We start from the raw sequence: 18,385 nt of genomic DNA, 5'->3' as shown, positions 1-18,385 counted from the left end.
TGACAGCCCACTGGCCAATCAGAAAGGGATTCGTCTCCGCCCGTTCCCCCCCCTCCCCGAGGCTCTGGATGGGCGGGTCAAGCTGGTGCAATGGTCTGCGCGGTGACCAATGGGAGGAGGGTGGGAGAGCCCTCTCTGCTTGTGATTCGTTGCCTTTGCAGAGCGGCAGGCGTCTTCGCCAATGAAACGGCAGGTTCTCCTCGGGGCGGGCGGGAGTTACAGCAGCACCTCCTCAGCTGACACCCCAACGCGGCCTCCCATTGGCTAAACGTGATGAACGACGAGGAGACAGACCAATAGAACCGTCGATTGACAGCCCAACCCACCAATGACCGCCAGGGGGGCGGGCCCGGCGCTGAGGGGTGTCGCCAGTACCGGATGAGGAGCCTCGGAGGGGAAGTTTGGCCGCGGGGCCTGTGAGGAGCCGGTACCGGCACCGGGCCCCCCCCCGCCGCCGCCGCTATGGGGAACCGGGGCATGGAGGAGCTGATCCCGTTGGTGAACAAGCTGCAGGACGCGTTCAGCTCCATCGGGCAGAGCTGCCACCTGGACCTGCCGCAGATCGCCGTGGTGGGCGGGCAGAGCGCGGGCAAGAGCTCGGTGCTCGAGAACTTCGTGGGCCGGTGAGTAACGGCGGGCAGGGGAGGCCGGTACCGGGGGGGACGCCGCCGGTGGCCTTTACGCCGCTGGCGTAAGCGCGGCTTCGGGAATCCGGCCGAGCGCAGGCAGGGCGCGGCCTGAAGGGGACCGTGCGCCGCCGCTGCGCAAAGTGCGCAGCGAGCCGCCGGGGCCGTACGCACCTGGCGTAGCGCGCGGGCAGAGCCGGACCCTTACGCTGACGGCGTAGATAGGGGTATGGTGAGGGTACCCGACCTTTACGCCAGCGGCGTAGGTAGGGTGCATGGTGCGGGTACCCGACCCTTACGCCAACGGCGTAGGTAGGGGTATGGTGCGGGTACCAGCCCCTTACGCCAACGGCGTAGGCAGGGGCATGGTGCGGGTACCAGTGGGGGGAACCGGGATGCTGGACCGGAGCATCCCGCACCGTTCCTGGCTCCTCATCGCCGCCATTAACCCGGGTTAACAGCGTGGAGCCGGCTGATAGCACCGGGCTGCAGTGGGGCCCTGTGCCCCCGAGATAGGGGCCGAGGCGCAGGGTGACAGTGGCCTGGGCACCGATAACGGGGGCAGCGGAGCTGGTTCCACCCCTCCCGAGGTCAGTGGGAGCCATGGGGCAAGGAGCTGGATTCCTGCAGCTCCAGGGCTCCTCCGTTCCCATCCCGGATGCTGGAATGGGAACAATAGGGCACTTCCTGTGCTGTCATCCCAGCCTGGCTTGTCACCGGCCCGCCAGCACCTTGGCATCCCAAAGAAGCTATTCCAGGTGGGAATTCCATCCCATTCCAGGCTGTTTATATCCTCATGCAGGGGGGGTTCTGTTATCCAAGTTATTCCCCTTCCCTTTGGGTGTTCCTCATCATGGAGGTGCTGGAAAACCAACCCTGGGGATCCCAACTTTGTTATGGAGCTTTGGGATCTCCCATCCCAAGGCTTTGAAGGTGGGGTTGAGTGGGGATCAGGAGCCCCTTTGAGCATGAGAGACCCTGGGATCCCAACTCCCAGTATCCTGGTGGATGTGGACATGGGGGTTTGGCTCATTCCCCACCTTCTCTTGCATCCCTGCTGCGAGGAGCCGCAGGGGAGGGCGTTATTCCCGCCTGGAATAAACCCCTTTGGATGGATCTCATTGGGGATTGAGCTCGGAGCCAGCTCCCTTGGCCTGAAGCTTCCGAGCCCCATCAAGGTTGGACCAAGGCAATTCCCTGACCCGGGATAAGGGAAAAGGCCCAAGGAAGAGGCAGGATTGGGATGAGCTCCCTGGACCCCCCCGCACTCCCTCCCTGGCTTAGGTCATGGAATCATGGAATGCTGCTCTGTCCTCGGAGCGGGATCAACCCCAGCCATTGAGCCCTGACAATGGGGCCCTTGTGGTGGGGAGGCCCGAACCTCAATGGGGCTTTATGAGCCCTTCCCATGGCGTTCCCGGTGTTCCCAGGGGCCGGCAGCGCAGGGGGAGATGGGAGAGGGAGCTCCTCCCATAGGGAGGCTGTTCCCCATGGATGTTCCCTGTGTTCTGCCCCCTCCTTTGCTGTTCCCAAGCTCCAGGGGAACGGGGAGAGCCGGGAATCATGGAATCCCAACCGGATCCATAGGGATAAGCAGGAAGCCGGCAGCTCCCGTGGCTCAGCCACTTCCCTCCCTTGTCCCGTGCCACTTCCTGCAGGACCTGTCCTCCCGGTTGGGCAGGAAGCTCCCATCCCGCTTTTCCAGCCCCAGCCACCCCAGGCCAGGGCCATTGGCTCCCAAACCCATCCCGGGACATTCCCACCTGGAATTCCCAACCGGATATGGGAGGAGGTTGGGATCCCCATCACCTGCATCCCTGCGCTGGGTGCTAATGGAAGCAGCGTCCCCTTTGGCCCTCGCTTCCCTCTCCCAAGGAGCTTGGGATTCCCATTCCCTGGCCTATCCCATTCCCACTTCCATGCGATTCCAACCCGGAATGCTCGCAGCAGCAGCACCGTTTCCTTGGCCCGCTGTGGGAAATGGGATGAAGCCATTGGGAATGGGGTGGGGGGGGTTTTCCCATCTGTTTCCTTCTGAAGTGGGAATATGGAGCTCTCCCAGTGGAAGCTGTGGGAGGGATGTGCTTCCATCCTTCCCCTTTTCCTTAGGGAAGGATACTGAGGGGGGGGAGCGTGGCCTTGGGAACAGGGATCCTTCCCCTTCTCCCACCTCCGGCTGCTGGATCCTATGGATCCTATGGATCTCCTTGAATCCCAGCACGGAATTCCCCCTTTTCCCATTGCTCCTAGGGATTTCCTGCCCCGCGGCTCTGGCATCGTCACCCGGAGGCCCCTCATCCTGCAGCTCATCTTCTCCAAGACAGGTTTGCTCCCATGGGGAAGGAGGCCGGGACACTGGGATGGGGTTGGATGGGAAAGGTTGGGGGTGGCTCCCCCTGCCCATTCCCAAGGGCTGGAATGGGGCTGCGCTTTCAGGTCCTTTGCCCTCCGTTCCTTCGCTGTGGCCATGGTGCCGTTATCCCCGTTATTCCCATCCCGTTATTCCCATTATTCCCGTTATTCCCATCCCGCTATTCCCATCCCGTTATTCCCATTATTCCCGTTATTCCCATCCCGTTATTCCCGTTATTCCCATCCCGTTATTCCCATTATTCCCATTATTCCCATCCCGTTATTCCCATTATCCCCGTTATTCCCATCCCATTATTCCCGTTATTCCCATTATTCCCATTATTCCCGTTATTCCCACCCCGTTATTCCCATTATTCCCGTTATTCCCACCCCGTTATTCCCATTATTCCTGTTATTCCCATTATTCCCATTATTCCCATCCCGTTATTCCCATTATTCCCATTATTCCCATCCCGTTATTCCCATCCCATTATTCCCGTTATTCCCATCCCATTATTCCCATGATTCCCGTTATTCCCATTATTCCCGTTATTCCCATCCTGTTATTCCCATCCCGTTATTCCCATCCCATTATTCCCATTATTCCTGTTATTCCCGTTATTCCCATCTCGTTATTCCCATTATTCCCATTATTCCCATTATTCCCATTATTCCCGTTTCCTTTCCCAGAATACGCCGAATTCCTGCACTGCAAATCCAAGAAATTCACGGATTTCGACGAGGTGCGGCAGGAAATCGAGGCTGAAACGGACCGGGTGACGGGGACCAACAAAGGCATCTCCCCCATCCCCATCAACCTCCGCGTGTATTCCCCGCACGGTGAGCGCCTGCCTTCATCCCTGCATCCCAAGCCTTGGACCAGCGCCATTCCCACCTTCACCCGCGCCTCTTTCCCTGTGCCAGTGCTGAACCTGACCCTCATCGACCTCCCGGGCATCACCAAGGTGCCCGTTGGGGACCAGCCGCAGGACATCGAGTACCAGATCAAGGACATGATCCTGCAGTTCATCAGTAGGGAGAGCAGCCTCATCCTCGCCGTCACGCCGGCCAACATGGACCTGGCCAACTCGGATGCGCTCAAGATGGCCAAGGAGGTGGATCCCCAAGGTGAAGGATGCATCCTCCCGCTCCCCATCCAATGGGATGGAGCAAAGAGCATCATGGGGGGGTCTCTTTCTCCATGGGTTTAGGGTTGAGGACCATCGGCGTCATCACCAAGCTGGATCTCATGGATGAAGGCACCGATGCCAGGGATGTGCTGGAGAACAAGCTGCTTCCCCTCCGGAGAGGTACAGCATTGGGATCCCAGCCCCGGCCTCCTCTGGGCATGGAATGGGTTGGGAAGGATCAGTTCCAAGCTTCTGGAATGCCAAGGGATGCGTTCCACTAAAGGAGGTTGATGCAAGCACCTTGGACACTGCCAGGGATGGGGCATCCCAACCTCTTCCATTCATCCCAGTGTCCCAGCACCTGCGTGGGGAGGAAATCCCTTGTGTAGATTGGATCTAAGGAGGGAATTTTTCCCTGTGAGGGTGCTGAGGCACTGGAATGGGTGCCCAGGGAGGTTGGGAAGGCTCCATCCCTGGTGCTGTTCAAGGCCCGGTTGGATGAAGCCTTGGGTACCATGGTTCAGTGCGAGGTGTCCCTGCCCATGGCAAGGGATGGAACTGGGTGATGTTAAGGCCGTTTCCAACCCAACTATTCCATGGTTCTATCCTATGCATCCAACCCTGTTCCAGTTGGACCCCATCACCCCTTGTCCTCCCCATGACAAAGATTCCCCATCCTCAGACCCCCCTTCATCTTCTCCCGAGCATCCCCAACCAACTCCATCCCTTTCCCCCTCCCCTTTTCCATAACCTCCCCTTTCCAACCCCAAAGGGAAGCTCTGGAACGTTGATCCCAACATTCCCCCTTTGCAGGCTACATCGGAGTGGTGAACCGGAGCCAGAAGGACATCGACGGCAAGAAGGACATCAGGGCCGCGCTGGCGGCCGAGCGCAAGTTCTTCCTCTCCCATCCCGCTTACCGGCACATGGCCGACCGCATGGGCACCCCGCACCTCCAGAAGGTCCTCAACCAGGTTGGCACGGGCTCCATGGGGCCGGGAGCATCCCAAAGCATCCCAAAGGATCCCAAAGCATCCCAAAGGGGGATCCCGTGCTTTGGGGGATGTCGGTAACGGCCGTTGTCGTGCAGCAATTGACCAACCACATCCGGGAGACGCTGCCCTCCCTCCGGAGCAAGCTCCAGAGCCAGCTCCTATCCCTGGAAAAGGAAGTGGAGGAATACAAGAACTTCCGGCCCGATGATCCCACAAGGAAAACCAAAGCGCTGCTGCAGTAAGGTTCCTCCTGGGAGCCCCGCTTGGGTTGCTATGGCAACAAAGGGATGCTCCGACGCCCCTTTGGAGAGCTTCCCATAGCATCATGGATGGGGTGGGGAGGAGCTCATCCCACCACGCTGGAGCATCCCAGCATCCTCACGCCCTCTTTCCCCATAGGATGGTCCAGCAGTTTGGGGTGGACTTTGAGAAGCGGATTGAGGGCTCTGGGGACCAGGTGGACACGCTGGAGCTCTCCGGTGGCGCCCGGATCAACCGCATCTTCCATGAGAGATTCCCCTTTGAGCTCGTGAAGGTAAATCCCGGGTTTGGGAATGGGCAGGAGCTGGGGGCTCAACCCCCATTCCCTGTGGCTCTTTCCTGCTCCTTCAGATGGAGTTTGATGAGAAGGATTTGAGGCGAGAGATCAGCTACGCCATCAAGAACATCCATGGAGTGAGGCAAGTGTGGGAGCAGCCATTCCAAAGGGGTTCAGGGGGATGGAGCAGGGCTGCTTGGCTCCAATGCACCGAAACACTCCATTCCCATGCAGTGCTCCCCATTCCCCTTCCTTTGCAGGGCTGGGCTTCACGCCTCCATCCCAAGGGATCGCTCCCGATGCCCACTTTTGGTGTCTCCCATAGGACCGGGCTCTTCACCCCGGACCTGGCCTTTGAGGCCATTGTGAAGAAGCAAGTGGTGAAGCTCAAGGAGCCGTGCCTCAAGTGCGTGGACCTCGTCATCCAGGAGCTCATCAACACGGTCCGGCAGTGCACCAGTAAGGTACGGATCCCATTGGGAATGCTGCTGGCATCGGGAATGATCCCATAGCTCGACCACAGGGCACTTGGAATCACCCCCGCCTCCCACCCTGCCGTTGCCATCCTTATCCATGGTGGTTTTCCATCACCCGGGAGCTGTTATTGCCATGGAATGACTCCAAAGCTCATCCCTTAAGATGCCTTAAACTGGGAAAAGCGCTGGGGTTACTGGGAATGGGGCACATCCAGGCGATGGGATCCGAGGGGGTGTTGGGAGCGGGATCGTTGCCGTGGCAACGTGGTCCAGGCACAGCTTGCTCCCATGGGCCAGGACAGCGCTTCCCAATGGGATTCCCTCCCATCTCCAGGCTGGATGCTGCAGGGATGGGTTGGGATCTGGTGGTAGAGAGGACCCCACTTGGGGCTCACTGTTAAGGGATGAGCACCGGGATGCGCACCGGGAATGCCGAATCCCAGCACAGGCGCTCCCGGAGCTCCCTGTCCCTTCTCCACGGCCCCATGGGGACTTTTCCCTCCCTTTTCCATGGATTTTCCCCTTTCCTTGCAGCTCGGTTCCTACCCCAGGCTGCGGGAGGAGACGGAGCGCATCGTCACCACCCACATCCGGGAGCGGGAGGGCAGGACCAAGGACCAGGTGAGAGCCCCCGGTGCTCATCCTCCTGCTTCCCAAAGCTCCCTTTTGGGGCCTATCCCCAATTCCCCCCCTTTTCCCTTCAGATCCTGCTGCTCATCGACATCGAGCTCTCCTACATCAACACCAACCACGAGGACTTCATTGGCTTCGCCAAGTGAGTCCATTCCCGGCGGGATACAGCCTGAGCTGCTTTAGAAGTGAGGTTCCTGGTGCTGCCCACCCCACATCATCCCCCCCTAAACTGCCCTAGGAGCCTCCTGCATCCCATCCATCCCATGGGATAGGGATACGGGATGTGGGATACGGAGCTCCCATCCCTTGCTCAGCCCCCTCCACACACACACATTGGGAATGCGAAGGGAGGCGGAATACCTCCTCCTATCCCAATGGAGCACCAGCATCTCCCATCCTTTTGAGCTCTTCCCAGGATCAGGATCAGGAAAAGGAAAGGGGAAACGCTCCTCTTGGCCTTGCCTTGCTTTGGGCCATGGGTGCAGCCCCAATCCATGCATCCGGAAGCATCCGGAGCTCCAGCCTTGGTGTCCCTGTATCCCTACTGGAGCTGATCCCTCTTTCCCCACCTCCCACCGCCTTCCTCTTGTTCTCCTCTTTCTCCCCCCCTTTTCCCGTTCTCTTTCCTCCACCATTCCCTCCTCTCTTCCTAATCTCTCCTGTTTTTCCTTGGAACCATCTCCCTCTTCCCTATGGATTCCTCCGACTCTCTTCCCACTCCCCAGCTGTTACACAGAGCAGCACGTCACGACCGGGTGGGTACCTGCTCCTGCAGCATGGCCCTGCTCGCTCCGTGTGTGTGTCCCAAATCCCATCCCCGATCCCATAGGGATCTGTGGGAAGAGCCAGGAAGCTCCTCCTCCCAGATCCCCCTTTGGATTTGGATGGGGAATGGAGCTCATCCCATCGGGATGCTCCGGCGCAGGGATGGCTTCCACCAAGCGCTCTGCGCATCATCCCCATCCCATCCCATATCCCAAGGTTTGAGGGCCGGAATTCCCTGCCTTTGGAAGTGGGAAAGGAGGCAGGAAAGGGCCCCCCCTCTTTGTGCTTGTAACTGCTGCTCCATGGGGAATGCCGGCGTTATCCTAACTGTTCCTCCCGGATTTTGTCCCCCCCTGCTCCCGACTTTTAACGGTTCCATCCCGCACCTTTGGTTGCTCAGGAGAGACAGGTAGCTCCCCCCCTCCGCTGCTCTTCTTCCAACTGGGAAGGGAACTGGGAATTACTGGAAACCAGGACTCCTTACTGGTGCTGGGCCTTGCGGTGGAAGGGATTCTCCCTTGGGAATCACCCCCCCCCCCCCTCCATTATAACCAATGGAGGCGGTGGGACGGGGATGCTCTGGTTGGCTTGCACGCAACGGGCTTCCCCTTGGGACTCGGCTCTTCCTTACGGCATTCCGGGTGGGAATCGCGGTCCAGAGGGGGGGGGGCTTGGCTTTGATCCCCCCCCATCCCCTTAAAGCTTTCCCCATTCCCACAGCGCCCAGCAGCGGAACACCCAAGCCAACAAGAAAAGAGCCATTCCCAACCAGGTACGGATCCATCCCTCACCCCCTTCCTTAGGGAATCATGGGGATGGGGATGTGGGTGTGGGTGTGGGGGGGAAACCAGTGGCTCCCAGCTCCAGGCTGGCAAAGCCGGGAATGTGGTGGGACATTAACACTGCAATGATCATTAATGGCATGTCCCTGGTTTTCTTTTGCTGTTTTCCTGCTTTTTCCCCATCCTTCCCCGTCGTTTTCGTGCTCTTCCCTCCATCCCTCCCTTTTTTTTCCTTCATTTTTCCATCTCCTTTTCCCACTTTTTTTGCTTCCCCCCCCCCCTTTAATTTTGTGCCCTAAAGGGGGAAATCCTGGTAAGTACCCACATAGCAATGGTAGAGACCCCGGTGACGGCCCTGTTCCTGCCGGGAAAACCTCTTCCCAATCCCAACGGATGCCCCCCAGCTTCCCGGGATTGAGCACGCCCCATAGGGGGGAGGGAGGATGGGAGAACCTTATCCCGGAGGTGGGAATTCCCCCCTGCCCACAACCAATGGGCTCAGGGCTGATCAATGGGAAGAGGCGCAGGGATCCCGGGATCCATGGAAAAGCGGAAGCCAAAGGGGGGGGTTTTATCCATGAGCTTCCATAGGGAGCAATGGGAGAGGCTCTCCTGCAGCGTGCTCATCCCGGGGAGTTCCTTCCCTATGGAAAAGGGATTCCCTTGGAGCCGGCATCGGGGGAGATGGAAGCGTCCAAGAGGGAAAACCCATCCCAAAATCCACCCAGTTTGGGGCTTCCGGCCCCGTGTGCGGCTGCTCCGGAATCACTGTGGTTGGGGGGGGGGTGCTCAGGAGCCTGGATGAATCCCTAAGGAAGGAGACTGGGAACACTGGGATACAGCATCCGTGCCGCTCCTCCGGGCGGGCTTTGCCATTGGCCCCCATGGTGGCTGGGAGGGCTCCGTGCCCAATTCCCGGCTCTTTGGACGCTTCCATTTCCTCCCGGCTCCATCCCGATGGTTTTCAACCCCCAAGGCCCCAAATCCAGGTGATGGGAAGGGGGAGATGGGGTCATTGAGCATCCCCGGATTCCCATTGGAGCCGCTCCCGGGCACGGTGCCCGATCCCGTTGGAGAAATCCCTGATGCCAGTTGGTCTTAAAGGAACGTGCTGCTCCCTTCCTGCATCCCTGCTCCATCCTTTCCCGCATCCCTGCCCCCTTCCCGCATCCCTGCCCCCTTCCCGCATCCCTGCCCCCTTCCCGCATCCCTGTCCCCTTCCCGCATCCCTGTCCCCTTCCCGCATCCCTGTCCCCTTCCCGCATCCCTGTCCCCTTCCCGCATCCCTGGTCCCTTCCCGCATCCCTGTCCCCTTCCCGCATCCCTGTCCCCTTCCCGCATCCCTGTCCCCTTCCCGCATCCCTGCTCCCTTCCCGCATCCCTGTCCCCTTCCCGCATCCCTGGTCCCTTCCCGCATCCCTGTCCCCTTCCCGCATCCCAGCTCCCTTCCCGCATCCCAGCCCCATCCCATTCCTGGTTCCTTTAAGACCAGACTCACTTCAGCACAAGGTGATCCCTTTGCTTGAAGGTGGAATCCCAGGGCTCCTCCTTCCCCTCTCCATTCCCATTATCCCAGGCTCCATGCCTGGAATGGGGGGCTCAGGTCTGCCCCCCTTTCCCCATTACTAACCTGTGTGTGGTACTAACCTGAGCTCAAGCATCCCATAACTCGGGACAGGGAACATGGATCTGAAGGGGGGGGGGGGTTGGTTGGGAATTCCAGGATCCCGGCATCTCTCCCATGGGTTTTGATGGGGAGAAGAGGGAGAGCAACGGCTCCGAGTCCCCTTCCCTCCATCCCATGGCTCCCAAACCCATGGGATCCATGGAAAACTCCCAGCAGAGGCAGTGCTGTTCCCTTGGGAATGCCGGGCCAAGGGGGTGCTCACTGCAGGGATCCCAATTGGGATAGGGCCTGGAATGCTCCCTTTGTGCTTCCCATCCCCTTCCCGTGCTGAGCATGGGAGTTGCCATGGATGCAGGATAACAGCTCCCGGGTGGGATGCGCTTTGGGAAGGAAGGATGGGGCTTTCCCTGCAGGATCCAGGGGGGCTCGGGAGCGCTTTTCCATGCGGGAATACCTGCAGGAGCCTGTAACCATCCCCTCCTTCCCCCCCCATCCCATTCCCTGCGTCCTGTGCCTGCAGGTGATCCGCAGGGGCTGGCTCACCATCAACAACATCAGCATCATGAAGGGAGGATCCAAGGAATACTGGTTCGTGCTGACGGCGGAATCCTTATCCTGGTACAAGGACGAGGAGGTGCGTGCCGGGAAGGAGGGGTTGGGGCAGATCCCATGGGATCTTGCTTGGGATCAAGTGTTGGGGCACACTTTGGCTCCCATCAAGAGGGATCCAGGGCTCCCTGTGTCCCATCCTTTCCCAGTCCACTTGGGATGGATGCCAGTTGGTGGAAATCCTGGATCCAAGGGAAAAAGCCACCTCTGCCCCCATGGGTGGTTTGTCACCCTGATATTCCCTGCGGGAACGCCGCAGTGTCCTGCACTATTCCATTGGGATTGAAATCCCTGCACCAGGATGCAGAGGGTGGGAATGGACTGGAAACCACCATCCGGAGCCACCCAATGAGGGCACAGGGAATGAACCCCATTCCCTCCATCCCTTTATCCCATGGGATTTGCTGCCTCAGCCCTTGGGGCGGGTACCACCACATTGAGCACATGGAGATGGGAACAGCCTTTATTTCCCGGGAGTCGGAGCTGGATTTGAGCCTCTTTTCCCTTTATCCCCCCCCATTCCCTATGGAAATCCGCTTCCTAAAGGAGAAGGGAACGTGTTGAGGTGATGGAGCTGGAATATCCCCCCCATTCCCTATGGAAATCCGCTTCCTAAAGGAGAAGGGAGTGTGTTGAGGTGATGGAGCTGGAATATCCCCCCCATTCCCTATGGAAATCCGCTTCCTAAAGGAGAAGGGAACGTTGAGGTGATGGAGCTGGAATATCCCCCCCATTCCCTATGGAAATCCGCTTCCTAAAGGAGAAGGGAGTGTGTTGAGGTGATGGAGCTGGAATATCCCCCCCATTCCCTATGGAAATCCGCTTCCTAAAGGAGAAGGGAACGTGTTGAGGTGATGGAGCTGGAATATCCCCCCATTCCCTATGGAAATCCGCTTCCTAAAGGAGAAGGGAGTGTGTTGAGGTGATGGAGCTGGAATATCCCCCCCATTCCCTATGGAAATCCGCTTCCTAAAGGAGAAGGGAGTGTGTTGAGGTGATGGAGCTGGAATATCCCCCCCATTCCCTATGGAAATCCGCTTCCTAAAGGAGAAGGGAACGTGTTGAGGTGATGGAGCTGGAATATCCCCCCATTCCCTATGGAAATCCGCTTCCTAAAGGAGAAGGGAGCGTGTTGAGGTGATGGAGCTGGAATATCCCCCCCATTCCCTATGGAAATCCGCTTCCTAAAGGAGAAGGGAGCGTGTTGAGGTGATGGAGCTGGAATATCCCCCCCATTCCCTATGGAAATCCGCTTCCTAAAGGAGAAGGGAGTGTGTTGAGGTGATGGAGCCGGAATATCCCCCCCATTCCGGCTCTAATGAGCACCGGGTCTGGGATGGATGAGGCTCTGCCACCCTGGATCCTTGCTCCCCCCCATCCCACCTCATCCCAGCTCCATGAATCCAAAAATCCATTGGATTTGCCTGCAAAAAGGAGGGATTTGGGATGTGTCCGTGTCCCCCCCCCCCTTCCATTGCTTACCTGGGTACCAGCGATGCCGCAAGGCCGGATCCGGTCTAACCAATGTGCAGACTACTGTACACCGGGGAAGCATCCTGAACAGGTAGTCTGAACACTGGGAAGGCCGGCCCGGAATTCCCGTTGGGATCTGGGATCCGTTTGCCTTCATCCCGGCTCCGTTCCTTCCCCTTTTCCCGGCGGCGGGCGCAGGGGATCCGCTTTGTCTCCCTTCTGACGTGGCACAATCCAGGCTGGGAAAGGAGAATCCCAGCCCCTTCCCTTCGCTTCCCGTTGGATTTGGGGCAGGAAATGGGGCGGTGCCGGGGGGCCCCCTCGCTGCCTCTGCTCCACATCTGGCGCCGGGCTCCTTCCTAACCCGTTCCAGATGTGCCGCATCCCAAGGGATGCACGCGAGGGAAGGCAGGATCCGGGATCCGGACGCTGTGATCCGGCTCCATCCCAAGCATCCCAAAAAGTGCCCGTTCCCAATGGGAAATAAAGGAATTGGTTGCTCCACGGGTCAGGATTTCACCCCCCCCCCCTTTTTCCATCCCAATTCCCTTTTTTTTCCAGGAAAAGGAGAAGAAATACATGTTGCCTCTGGATAACTTGAAAATCCGGGATGTGGAGAAGGGCTTCATGTCCAACAAGCACGTCTTCGCCATCTTCAACACGGAGCAGAGGTAGGGGCGGCCGGCGGGCGGGAATCCCGTTGGGAATGCCGGGATGGGGATGATGCTCCCGTTTGCTCCTCCTCCCTAGGAACGTGTATAAGGATCTCCGTCAGATCGAGCTGGCCTGTGATTCCCAGGAGGATGTGGATAGCTGGAAAGCCTCCTTCCTCCGCGCCGGAGTCTATCCGGAGAAAGACCAAGTAAATGCTCCTTTCCCAATGGGATGAGGTATCCCGGAGTTGGGATACAGATCCCGGTGTTCCCGAGGTGGGGTTTGGGTGCATTGGGTAAACCCCATGGGATCACCCCAAGAGGCCCTGTGGGATGCGGGATAACGGCATCCGGGTGGGATGCGGGATAACGGCATCCGGGTGGGATGCGGGATAACGGCAATCGGGTGGGATGCGGGATAACGGCATCCGTGTGGGATGCGGGATAACGGCAGTCGGGTGGGATGCGGGATAACGGCATCCGGGTGGGATGCGGGATAACGGCAATCGGGTGGGATGCGGGATAACGGCATCCGCGTGGGATGGAGGATAACGGTGTCCATGTGGGATGCGGGATAACGGCGTCCGCGTGGGATGGGGGATAACGGTGTCCGTGTGGGATGCGGGATAACGGCAATCGGGTGGGATGCGGGATAACGGTGTCCGGGTGGGATGCAGGATAACGGCATCCGGGTGGGATGCGGGATAACGGCATCCGGGTGGGATGCGGGATAACGGCAATCGGGTGGGATGCGGGATAACGGCAGTCGGGTGGGATGCGGGATAACGGCATCCGGGTGGGATGGGGGATAACGGCAATCGGGTGGGATGGGGGTAACGGCGTCCATGTGGGATGCGGGGTGATGGCATCCAGGTGGGATGCGGGATAACGGCATCCGCGTGGGATGCGGGATAACGGTGTCCGGGTGGGATGCAGGATAACGGCATCTGGGTGGGATGCGGGATAACGGCAATCGGGTGGGATGCGGGATAACGGTGTCCGGGTGGGATGCAGGATAACGGCATCCGGGTGGGATGCGGGATAACGGCATCCGGGTGGGATGCGGGATAACGGCGTCCGGGTGGGATGCGGGATAACGGCAATCGGGTGGGATGCGGGATAACGGCATCCGGGTGGGATGCGGGATAACGGCGTCCGGGTGGGATGCGGGATAACGGCAATCGGGTGGGATGCGGGATAACGGCGTCCGGGTGGGATGCGGGATAATGGCAATTGGGTGGGATGCGGGATAACGGCGTCCGGGTGGGATGCGGGATAACGGCATCCGGGTGGGATGCGGGATAACGGCATCCGGGTGGGATGCGGGATAACGGCGTCCGGGTGGGATGCGGGATAACGGCAATCGGGTGGGATGCGGGATAACGCATCCGGGTGGGATGCGGGATAACGGCGTCCGTGTGGGATGCGGGATACGGCAGTCGGGTGGGATGCGGGATAACGGCATCCGGGTGGGATGCGGGATAACGGCATCCGGGTGGGATGCGGGATAACGGCATCCGTGTGGGATGCGGGATAACGGCATCCGGGTGGGATGCGGGATAACGGCATCCGTGTGGGATGCGGGATAACGGCATTCGGGTGGGATGCGGGATAACGGCATCCGGGTGGGATGCGGGATAACGGCATCCGTGTGGGATGGGGGATAACGGCGTCCGCGTGGGATGCGGGATAATGGCGTCTGTGCGGGATGCGGGATAACGGCATCCGTGTGGGATGAGGGATAACGGCGTCCATGTGGGATGCAGGATAACGGCGTCCGCGTGGGATGCAGGATAACGGCGTCTGCGTGGGATGAGGGATAACGGCATCCGGGTGGGATGTGGGATAACGGCACCCGTGTGGGATGCGGGATAACGGCGTCCGGGTGGGATGTGGGATAACGGCACCCGTGTGGGATGCGGGATAACGGCATCCGTGTGGGATGCGGGATAACGGCATCCGTGTGGGATGAGGGATAACGGCATCCGGGTGGGATGTGGGATAACGGCACCCGTGTGGGATGCGGGATAACGGCGTCCGCGTGGGATGCGGGATAACAGCAATCGGGCGGGATGGGAGTGGAGGAGCAAGGGGTTGGGTACCAGGGGCTGATCCCGGTTTTCCCCCGCAGACGGAGCCGGAGGACGGGGCTCAGGAGAACACGTTTTCCATGGATCCCCAGCTGGAGCGGCAGGTGGAGACCATCCGCAACCTCGTGGATTCCTACGTGGGGATCATCAACAAATCCATCCGGGATCTCATGCCAAAGACCATCATGCACCTCATGATCAACAACGTGAGCGGGGAGGGGAGAGCTGGGAGCAGCTCTGCCATGAGGGAATGGGATTAATGGGACATGGGGTGAGTGAGCTTGGAGCAGCCTCCTCTAGGGATGCTATCGCTGCCCATAGCCGGGGGTGGGAACCTGCATCTTGATCCCCCCCCAAATCCCATTCCCTCATTCCATGCCCATCTCCCATCTCCAGACTTGGGAGCAGCTCTGGGATGAGGGAATGGGATTAATGGGATATGGGATGAGTGAGCTTGGAGCAGCCTCCTCTAGGGATGCTATTGCTGCCCATACCCAGGGTTGGGAACCCGCATCCTGATCCCCCCAATCCCATTCCCTCTTTCCATGCCCATCTCCCATCTCCAGACTTGGGAGCAGCTCTGGGATATGGGCATGGAATGAGGGAATGGCATTTAATGGGACTTGGGATGTGTGAGCTTGGAGCAACCTCCTCTAGGGATGCTATCACTATTTATGGCAGGGGGTCAGAACCTGCATCCCGATCTCCCTGCCCTCATTCCCTCCCTCCATGCCCGTATCCCATCTCCAGACCTGGGAGCAGCTCTGGGATACAGACATGGAAGGAGGGAATGGGACTTGGTGGGACATGGGATGCGTGAGCTTGGAGCAGCCTCCTCTAGGGATGCTATCGCTGCCCATCACCAGGGGTGTGAACCCACATCCTGATCCCCCCAAATCCCATTCCCTCCTTCCATGCCCATATCCCAGAGTTGATCCCAGGTCTGGAGATGGGAGATGGGCATGGAATCAGGGAATGGGATTTGGGGGGATCAGGATGCACGAGCTTGGAGCAGCCTCCTCTAGGGATGCTATCGCTGCCCATAGCCAGGGTTGCGAACCCGCATCCCGACCCCCCCAATCCCATTCCCTCTTCCCATTCCCGTCTCCCACCCGCAGACCAAGGACTTCATCCACTCCGAGCTCCTGGCCTACCTTTACTCCTCGGCCGACCAGAGCAGCCTCATGGAGGAGTCGGCCGAGCAGGCTCAGCGCCGCGACGAGATGCTCCGCATGTACCACGCGCTCAAGGAGGCCCTGCACATCATCGGCGACATCAGCACCAGCACCGTGTCCACCCCCGTGCCCCCCCCCGTCGATGACACCTGGCTCCAGACCACCGCCTCCGGCCATAGGTTTGCTCCCGTTCCCAGCACCGTTCCCAATGGGAATGCTGAGGTCCCATTGCTCCATCTCCTTCTTGTCTCTCCGCAGCCCTCCGCCCCAGCGCCGGCCTTCCAGCATCCTGCCTCCAGGCCGGCCCCCGGCCGTGCGGGGCCCCACACCGGGCCCCCCGCTCATCCCTATCCCTGTGGGGGCTCTTTCCACCCCTTCCTCTTCATCCTCCTCCTCCTCCTCCTCCTCGGCCGCCCCCCCCATCCCATCCCGGCCCGGACCCCAGCTCCTCTTCACTCCCAACAACGACCCCTTCTCGGCGCCGCCGCAGATCCCGCTGCGTCCGGCCCGCATCCCGCCTGGAATCCCACCCGGAGTGCCCAGGTAAGAGCCCCCCATCCATGGCCTATGCAATGCAATGGGGATGAGGGGGGGATCCATTCCCCCTTGGACGCCCCCTTCTCTTCCCCATGCTCACCCCAGCCCCATCTCTCTGCAGCAGGAGGCCCCCGGCCGCTCCCAACAGACCCACCATCATCCGCTCGGCCGAGCCCTCCCTCCTCAATTAGGGCTTGGGAATGGGGCTATGGAAGTGGGGGGGAAACACCCCCCCCCACCCCAAGCCCTATATCTAACCCCTGTTTGTGCCCCCCCTCCTATAACCCACTATGGATTAGAGATGATTTGGGGGGGGGGGGGTCACCATTGCACTTTGGCCCCAGCTCCGGCGCTGTGGGGCTGATCCTAGCCCTGCCCCTTTGCTTCCTTCCTCCTTCCCTTCCTCTTCCTCCTTTCCTCTCCTTCCCCCCCCCAAATTTTGTATTAATATATTCACTATAAAATCAATGATTTTGGGGCTTTCTCCCCCTTATCCCAAGCCGGGATCCCCCCCTTTTTTTTTTGTATAGCTCATCCCGGCTCCATCCCCACCGCATTCCCAAAGGGACCCTCGGGGGTGAGACTGGAGCAGCGTGGAGGGAGGAAGGATGGAGGGGGGGTGATGGTGATGCTGGGGGCTCCTGGGTTGGTGGCACCGGGAGCCTTTCCCAGCCCATGGGATCGGGATCGGGATTGGGATCGGGATCGGGATCGGGAGGAAGGAGCCGGGGGCCGGAGGTTGTAAATATTTTTACAGACTTTTATTAATTGTATAAAACCAGGAAAAGGAACAAAAACCCCACCCCCCCCCCCTTCCCATAACCCCCCCATCCCCATCCCTCCATCCATCCCCCAAGCCTCAGTGCCATGGCTGGGGGGTACCCCCCCCCCGGCCTGGTCCTACCCCCCCACCCCTTGCTCTGCCGCCTGTAAGTGCCTCCGGTTGTAGCCGATGACTTCCTGACCTAAAGCAAAGAATGAAGAGAATCAGTAAAAATAAAGGGTAAAAACCTGGATTTGAGCATCCTGGGGGCGGGGGGGGGTGGAATGGGTGGGAGGGGGTTTGGAGGGGATGGAGTCAATGGGGGATCGGAAGGGATGGAGTCAATGGGGGATCGGAAGGGATGGAGTCAATGGGGGATTGGAAGGGATGGAGTCAATGGGGGATTGGAAGGGATGGAGTCAATGGGGGATCGGAAAGGATGGAGTCAATGGGGGATCGGAAGGGATGGAGTCAATGGGGGATTGGAAGGGATGGAGTTAATGGGGGTTTGGGGGGGCTCAATAGGGGCTGCAGGGGCTGGGCTGTCTCTTCCCCAGCAAAGCCTGTATGGGGCCATGTGGAATTCCTGAATCCGGGAATCGCCTGGATTCCCAAAGCTTAAAAAGGCCCAAGGGTTGCTCTGTGTTCAAGCACAAGATTCTGGATCCAGCTGTGGATCCCTTCCCTGTGGATCCAGCTGTGGACCCCCCCGTTGGATCCAGCTGTGTTTCCCCTCCCATTGCATCCAGCTGTGTTTCCCCTCCCATTGCATCCAGCTGTGGACCCCCCCGTTGGATCCAGCTGTGTTTCCCCTCCCATTGGATCCAGCTGTGTTTCCCCCCCCCACTGGATCCAGCTGTGGATCCCCTCCCATTGGATCCAGCTGCAGATCCCCTCCCATTATATCCAGCTGTGTTTCCCCTCCCATTGGATCCACATGTGTTTCTCCCCCATTGGATCCAGCTGTGGATCCCTCCCATTGGATCCAGTTGCGCTCCCGCTCTGCCCCCGCGGGCGCTAGGACCCAGCGGCGGCCCTGGCCCCACTCAGGCCTGAGACTCAGCAGCCAATCACCGCCGGCCCTTCGGGGGGGCGGGGCTGCTCTCTGCGCCACTCATAGGACGAGCGCGTGTGGGCGGGGCGACGCTGGGCCAATGGCAG

General features: G+C 59.6%; 1 protein-coding gene across 2 annotated transcripts; it reads left to right on the top strand.

Moving 5' to 3' along the window:
- The first annotated feature begins 345 nt into the window (after window positions 1-345).
- Window positions 346-16,683, top strand: DNM2 (dynamin 2). Of its 2 annotated transcripts, XM_061356531.1 has the most exons (22): window positions 346-623; window positions 2,877-2,950; window positions 3,669-3,818; window positions 3,903-4,106; window positions 4,190-4,288; window positions 4,922-5,082; window positions 5,199-5,341; window positions 5,503-5,638; window positions 5,716-5,783; window positions 5,967-6,105; window positions 6,652-6,738; window positions 6,822-6,892; window positions 7,476-7,505; window positions 8,236-8,287; window positions 8,599-8,610; window positions 10,445-10,558; window positions 12,568-12,677; window positions 12,757-12,868; window positions 14,791-14,955; window positions 15,868-16,103; window positions 16,183-16,467; window positions 16,586-16,683. In XM_061356531.1, the coding sequence occupies exons 1-22, from the start codon at window positions 463-465 to the stop codon at window positions 16,650-16,652; spliced, it is 2,676 nt and encodes an 891-aa protein (XP_061212515.1). In that variant the 5' UTR covers window positions 346-462; the 3' UTR covers window positions 16,653-16,683. The 2 variants fall into 2 exon arrangements, with proteins under 2 accessions (XP_061212515.1, XP_061212514.1); XM_061356530.1 differs by lacking the exons at window positions 7,476-7,505; window positions 8,599-8,610 and having other exon boundaries at window positions 16,583-16,683.
- Window positions 16,684-18,385: the final 1,702 nt, after the last annotated feature.

Source organism: Neopsephotus bourkii, unplaced genomic scaffold (assembly GCF_033783945.1).
Source record: "Neopsephotus bourkii isolate Nb327-2 ecotype Australia unplaced genomic scaffold, CSIRO-AGI_Nbou_v1 NB_857, whole genome shotgun sequence".
Lineage (NCBI taxonomy): Eukaryota > Metazoa > Chordata > Aves > Psittaciformes > Psittacidae > Neopsephotus > Neopsephotus bourkii.
The sequence above is the reverse complement of the archived record's forward strand: the minus strand, read 5'-3'. Positions and strand labels throughout refer to the sequence as shown.

What these genes read in the sequence shown, in the direction of transcription:
- DNM2 (XM_061356531.1), top strand. Translation starts at nt 463, where the DNA reads ATGGGGAACCGGGGCATGGAGGAGCTGATCCCGTTGGTGAACAAGCTG. An exon ending in TCCAGAAGGTCCTCAACCAG is followed by an intron (nt 5,083 to 5,198) that starts GTTGGCACGGGC and finishes GTTGTCGTGCAG; the next exon opens with CAATTGACCAACCACATCCG. An exon ending in TGCACCTCATGATCAACAAC is followed by an intron (nt 14,956 to 15,867) that starts GTGAGCGGGGAG and finishes TCCCACCCGCAG; the next exon opens with ACCAAGGACTTCATCCACTC.